At 36.8% G+C, this 7,311-nt stretch overlaps 1 protein-coding gene across 3 annotated transcripts in view; it reads right to left on the bottom strand.

Annotated features, from left to right (window-relative positions):
* The window catches only part of LOC131778726 (protocadherin gamma-A7-like), a 56,111-nt gene extending 53,903 nt beyond the window's left edge, over positions 1 to 2,208 (bottom strand). For all 3 annotated transcript variants that reach the window (XM_066164771.1, XM_066164773.1, XM_066164772.1), the window contains exons 1-3: positions 1,946 to 2,208; positions 984 to 1,129; positions 11 to 746 (exon numbers count right to left, since the gene is read on the bottom strand). In XM_066164771.1, coding sequence (XP_066020868.1) covers positions 11 to 47 — 37 coding nt within the window. In that variant the 5' untranslated portion in view covers positions 48 to 746; positions 984 to 1,129; positions 1,946 to 2,208. The remainder of the gene's footprint in view (positions 1 to 10; positions 747 to 983; positions 1,130 to 1,945) is intronic.
* Between the last annotated feature and the right edge of the window lie 5,103 nt (positions 2,209 to 7,311).

Raw genomic sequence — 7,311 nt, forward strand, 5'->3', positions numbered from 1 at the left:
CGTTTTGGAGGCGTCCCCTTGTCGCTCACAATGATTGTAAGCTCCATTTAGACCTCCGCGAGTTAATACGACTGTCGTGTCTTGACAACACCTTCCTTGTCGATACTGAAGTAAGAAACGTTCCCAGCAATGATTGTAAAGTTGAGCTCTCAATTTTCCGTAATCATAGTCTCTCGCTAAAACCTTTGTCACTGAGTTCCTGCTTTCAAAGCTTCCGAAACTTTGACTTTATACTCTGGAATCTCAAAGAAGGCCTGTATTCGTTCACACCTAGAACATACACTTTTACGGTTGTAATTGTCTTGTGCGCTCCGTTCCTCGCCGCCACGATAAGCGTTGTAGCTGTTCGCGCGATCCACTCTGACTTTCTGGTTCAGCAAAATCGTTCCACTCTCTGGCAATATCCGAAATAAAGACTGGTGATTAAGCAAGTAGAAGCGCATGCGCGCATTCTCTCCAATGTCGGCGTCAGTTGCATTGATTCTGAAGACTTCAGATCCAGAGGAAAGGTTACTTAATATTGTCACTGAGTAATTGGTATGTGAAAATACAGGTGCAATTGTCGTTTTTTATCTGTTACATTGATCGAAAGCACTCTGGTGCTTGTTTTGTTTTCGTCGATGTTTACTGCTAAGATTGTTAAGTGGTACCAAGAGATTTTTCCCGGTCTAGTCTCCTGATTGCCACTAAGGACGCGCTTTGACCGAGAGGATGGGGTCTGAGTTCGAACGCATTTCCAGTGTTCCCTAAAGGAAAAATGAACAGGTCAACGTCTATATGAATTAATTTCCTGACGTTTATATGAATTAATTTTGTTACCTGCATTTAAAACTGTTTTCTTGATACCATTTTTACGACTATTACCCATGAGAAAGAACCAACTGAGAGCTCACTGAAGACTGACAACACAATAAATCCTATCATGAGGTGAATTTACAGTTACAACAAAGACAGGCTCAACTCGGGAGCCGAACCTAACGAACCTGTTAAAATGGAATATTTTATGGAAGCATTCGGATTTTGACGGCTCTTTGCATGGCCGTGAATGTCGGGATAATTTGACCCCTCTGATTGTTTTCTGTGACCTCAATCACCCTTGGTAATTCGTCGCTGAAAACCGGAGCAGCATCTGAAGAAGAAAAGAATATAGAATGTTAAATATTTCATGAGCCTTCCTTTCCAACTCAGTAAAATTCGAAGGTTTATTCTCCATTAGGCCTTGTGCTTGATTTTGAGCTATGGAATCACTTTGCTATTTTATACCTGCATCTCTGATCAACAACACAGTTAAATACTACTAATAAGTGATACCCCAGTAGAGGTAGAAGAAAAATTCAGCTATATGTGATTCTTATACATAGAGTATGTATTCTGCGTTATGCTTAATACTAAGCTGTTGTAACAATAATAATGATAATAATAATAATAATAATAATAATAATTATGAGCGAAGAGAGTTGGTGGTATGTGACTGCAAATTCTCTCAGGTATGTTAGTATAGATTATTATTTTCAGTAATTCAATCTATGTTGGTATTATATTCAAATTCATTTTTACTGGGAAATGTAAGTGACATAAGGAACGTGGTTTAAAGTACAAAAAAAAACGGATGCGCCTTTCTCATACCCCTAAAGGTGTTTAGATATTAAGTATAGACTCAGTGTTTCTCAAATTATGACCAAAATTTTATGTCCGACAATTTAGATTAACGAAAGAAAGAGGATGTTTGCAGCCATTACAATCACGGGAAAAATTACTTTGTTCTTTCATTGGGTATCACCTATTCATTGCATTCTTTTTAACCTTATGACATTAGTCTTAAAAAGTCTAAACATCAAAGAACATTTAACAATGGATGGCGAGACTAGTTTATTCTCCGTAATACATTTATCTCTCTGTCTCGACTATTTTGCATTAATTAGACAAGGAGTACTTGATGACTTACCAAACCATGTGTATGGAGTGATGGAAATTGTGAAGATACTAGGAGTCGAAGGTTTGTTGTTTTAATTCTACATGATTTGGTGGTACGTAGCAACGGACCATGAAGCACGTCTTTTCTAGAAGAAAAAGCCACGTGACCTGCCCGCCTGTTGCACGCTCTGCGCACGCAGCTTTCTACACTTCCCACTTCTTTCAATGAGGTGAACACTCCCGCTTCGATGTCCTTAGCAAACGACGCATTGTACGAAGTATTTCCAGCGATGCAGATAATGTGGAATGTGGGTTCATCTAATGAAGGAAGATGGAAATACGGTATTATATCCCAGTCTTACAGGAAGTGCCGATGTTATTTCTTAGTATTTTCCTTCACAAGCGTCACATTACAAGAAGTATTGCCTGCAATTCAATTAACTGGGAATGTAGGCGATCTAATTGTGAAACAAGGATGTACGGATGTTATGTCCCAGGGTTACTGGAATTACGGATGTTATTTCTCAGTGATGACACATTATACGAGGTGTTGCCTGTTACTCAGATAGCTGTGGGATGAGGATCATCAAAAGAGAAGAGATCACGAAATATTTTATTCTCCAGAGTTGCGGAGAACACGGATGTCGTTTATACAGAGATACGCAAGTGCTTCTTACTTTTGAGACACAATCCTGCACAATGGATTGCCTGGCACAAACACTGAAGTCTGCACCAAAGGTAAGTTAAGTTTTGTTTTAATTTTAACATAGAGATTTGAAAGTCTAGTAACTAGCCCATCATCCATTTTGACCTCTATTTATCAAGTGACACCCTTCATGTTCATAACACTTTCACTGCAATATTGGACCAACGTTGGCATACCCCGCACAATATCTGTCTGCCATCCAGCCATTAGATAATGAAAATAGACAAACTATGGCTTGAAAGTGCTATTGTTATTCAACACCATATTCTCGCATATGACATTAAAAGTAAATGTATGTTAGCTATAAAGGAGAATTATGAGGCAGATCGTGGGAGTTAAAAGTTAACCAATCAGAGCAACTGTCCATGAAATCTTGGCACCGCCTGCTGTGCTTCTCCGGTAAGTTTCCCTGAGGAACAGGGACTCCCCAAAATAAAGCAGCGATATTTTATTTCGTGTTTTTCATGCTTCTTGAAAAATATTTAGAAAACCTAGTGCATGAAGATTATTTGGTTGATTGCAAGCATGATGAAAAAGTATATAAATCCAGCCATCGTTCAGTGTTCAAATGTCAAGCAAAATCGATGTCTGAAATTTTTGCCCGTTTACATCAGTTGAAAAGGCCAAACATTGCAGATGACTGTTGTGTATACCCATTTAATTTACCAGAAGGATATAAACTAGGCTTCTAGTTCGCTTACCATTTATCTCAAGCTCTTTGTTTGAAATAAAACACAAATCTTATAATCCAAGGTATAGTAGTGGATTCTCTGCGAGGTGCAAAAAACAACATACTTACCTATGACCAGACTATCTGATAGTTATGACCCCGAAGTTGATAAGTAAAAATGCAACTGCGGCAATTCGTGGAAGTTCTGCCGGTCTTCTTTCCATAACTAATTGTTTTCTGAGGTAAATTGAAAATAAAAGTAGTCAGTGTTAGAGAATATTCGTTCTGTTTTAAAAACAGCTGAAATGTTCCGCTGCTAAAAGATTGGCCGAGACATATTCGTGTCATACAGTTGTGGCCTCAAAAAGCCTTTTCACGCTCTTTCCCTAATTAAATTTTGTCGAGCACCTTACAGAATAACCCAATTATTTTTTATTCAAAGAATAACAATTTTAAAATCTTAACCCTTTTGTGAAATTATCATAACAAAACCCTGTAATCAGCAGGAAAGGATTATATTTTTTTCGATAGTAATTTATATGTATTGCATGCGACTTTAAATATTTCTCTACAGTCACTACCCAGTTATGAAGTCATTCGAGAATGCAGTGCTCTTGTAATTGGATTTTCATCATACACAAAGTTGCGTACAAAAAATTGAAATATTTCTAGAAAATATAAATTTGAACAACGTTACGTCTATATCTTATGCAATTCCTGAGTTTATTTGCTAAAATTCAATTAAGCTATTCTGTTATTGAAAACAATCGGTACTTTTCACTCAATCCGAAAGGATAACCAATCTTGTTTGGTGGTTTCCGTGATATCAAATCTTTCCAAAATTTATTCAGTTTGGCTGTGACGTTAATTTTTGGAATTGCCATCCTATCTTTATCCGTTATCTTCTAAGTTATTGTAACGAGTCGGCAAAAAAATTCTGGTAATATGAGATGAAGAAAGATCTGTTCTTAGTCTTGAAAATATAACACCTTCGATGCATACTTTTAAATTGTTTCCAAATGAGGTCATACTACTTCGCGCGCGGCAGTCTGACAGTAAACTGACAAATATGAAGCCATAGGCACGAACACAATTTTGTCTATGTACAAACATGGAACCGAAGAAGACCCACAACACCAACACTCGTGACTAAAATGTCACTTTAAATGCAGTTGGCGTTAGTGCATTTCATGTGATACTAGTTTGTTATCTGAGACAAATCTTAAGAACAATTCATTTGTGTGAGGGCGATTATAGGAGAAAGATGTTTTCGGGTTTCTGATCATTGTGACAGTCCTTGCCTCCCTAAGCTCATTTGAGCCACAGCTTCTCTCAAGTCGTTAGAACTCAGCTCTACAGCAATGGTTGTATAAACTGAGATGAAGTGATATGGAAAGATAAAAATTATGCAAAGGATCACAGGCATCCCAGAATGAAAATCGATGCCTGCTGTATGACATTTTGTGTGACAGATATGTCAGTTGTACTAACAATATTTTGACAGGCGTCCTCGCCAGCCATCTCCAGTGCGGAATATTAGAACGTCTCTTTAACTGGCGTAGTCTTCTGAGTTGCTCTGTCTCCATTGGAACCGTGATTATTCTCGGATATCAGCTGATTACTGGCGAGAAAGAGGTTTTATCTCTATTGAGCTGCCTTACGACTTCTGATTTGTCGATAGCTGTGAGTGTCGATGTGTCAATTGCAACTGATCGAGTCATTTTGTGAAAGCTACGCATATCAAAGTCAAAGTGGTTTTAAAACTGATGGTGTATATTTGTCGGAGCAAATAGGAATCAAAACCACTTGAAAACAAGTTGCAGTTACAGCAATAATGATACGTCTTCGCGCTGTCATCTTATTGTATAGAAGCAGGGTTTTTTTATCTCTAATTTTCGCCGGCCATTTTCAAACCTACACACTAGCTGGAGAAACTACCCACGCATGTCGAAGTTATCAACACCTTATTAATGAAGCAGAAGTACCTGAAATAAACAAGTCCGATGCTTATCTTCTACTTTCGTTGCTGGCTTATTTCTCGAATTTTTTTTCCAAAAAATACTTGCCTTTTTTTCTTGTTTAATCGGGGCCGGATTTTTCTCGCTGACGGTTCCTTAGCCGTTCTAAGGTAGATCTCTTGAATCTATCCTATTTCACTTGTGAAGCAGTGTACGACTTGCCTGACCATAAAGCATTTCGTGATCGAGGTGTGCGTCAACGTTGGTGAAAATCTCAGAGAGCGCACGTAATATTTCTGCTGGTATACATTTACATTTGTTTGGTACTCTTTAACTGACACACAAATGGTCTTAAGATGACACCTTAATTTTCCAGTAGAATTTTTGACGGAGCTTTTGCGTTTAGGAATCGTGACTGATAGGATGAATGAACAGCTGTCAGATTTTTACGATATCGATTCACCAATCAGAGCTGCTAGGCTGGCAAGTGCATGCGCATGGTGATCGCTCATCGTCCAGGAAACCGAAGCTATTTTATATTCTATAACAGATTACTGATGTTACGTAACGTCATTAATTTACAAAATATCAATTTCTCTTTTAAATTAATCAATCAATCCGCTAAGGAGGGCTTTTATGTTCTCAATTGAAGTAGTGTAAGAGTGTTTTGATACGGCAAGGTTAGTTTCCAAGGCGGAGAAAATATCGTAAATAAACAATTTTAGTAATAACAAAAGTGAACACTGGAAGAACTCGAACGTACTTGGATGTGCGGGTGAGCATTGAAAATGTATGAAAGTGTTACAGGGTGGTTAGACAGTTCGTGGGAAATAATCACTTATTTATATTACTCATGTCGACCGCTACTTAGACATTATCTTAAACTTGTTTCGTAAAAGAAATTAACTAAAGTTGGTGAGTAAAATTTGCGGCAATATTTGTCACGAATATAAAATATGAAGTTCAGAGACTATGTAAAAACTTCTACCGGCCCAAAACACAACAAAATGCAACAGTTCCGAAACGAAATTTGAAAGTCTGTTGGCTTAGTTTCATCACTGTAATAGTGTTATGACATGAGAATAATGCTGGCCATGTTCGTTAATTTCTATAACGTTTAGTTTTTTTAAACAATTTTTAGCATCAAAATTTGTTTTGACGATAATCAGTAGATTCAAGTTATTAAGAAAAGCAAAATTGGACAAACATTTCTTTGTTCGTGTTGTTAATCCACAGCGCCATTTTGGGTTCGATTTAATATTACTTGAGTTCTGAGTTTTGTTTTCGGTTCGATGGAAAAATACCTGTTGTGGTATGGTATTGTTGGGTTATTATTATTATTATTATTATTAAATTTAAATTTATACCGCGCAGTTTCTATAAAAATATTCAACTGCGCCTTACAATAAATATTAAATTAGAAATTAAAATAGAAGTTCAAAATTACAATTCTAAAATAATGCAATTCAATTATAAAAACTATAGAACTAATTAAACGCCCTATTAAATAAAAAAGTTTTAAGTCTAATTTTAAAAATATCTAAACTGGAAATAGATCTTATTGTGGTAGGAAGCGAAAATTGTGGTAGGAAGCGGTTAACAGATCTTGTGCGGTCAGTTGAGTTTTCCAGTGGTTTATTCAGTTGCCGCGAGCTCATTTCAATTATCTATACATCTTTCCTTCTAATTTTTGTAACTGAACCGAAAGACTTGCGTTCGAAAGATGTACAAGCGGAAAAAAAATTATGAAATCTTTGTAGCAATTTGTCACCCAAAAAAATGTGTCTTCTGATTTAAACATGCACCGGAAACTACAATTTCTTTAGTCACTCAGTTCTAACTCATCAACTATTACACTTCAGGTGAGGAAAATATACACTTTTTATCCGTTTTTAAAATAATTCTACCAAAAACCATAGAACAATCTAACTAGACAACAAACGTTCCTGCCCAGTAAGACTTACGCCACGGTGGTCAACCAGAGTTTCCCCAAAAAATCAAGACTAATTCCTAAGAACACGAATTTCACTGACTTGAAACGAAGTCTTGGAATATCTGCTGGT

Source organism: Pocillopora verrucosa, chromosome 4, assembly GCF_036669915.1.
Source record: "Pocillopora verrucosa isolate sample1 chromosome 4, ASM3666991v2, whole genome shotgun sequence".
In the NCBI taxonomy this organism is placed as follows: Eukaryota; Metazoa; Cnidaria; class Anthozoa; order Scleractinia; family Pocilloporidae; genus Pocillopora; species Pocillopora verrucosa.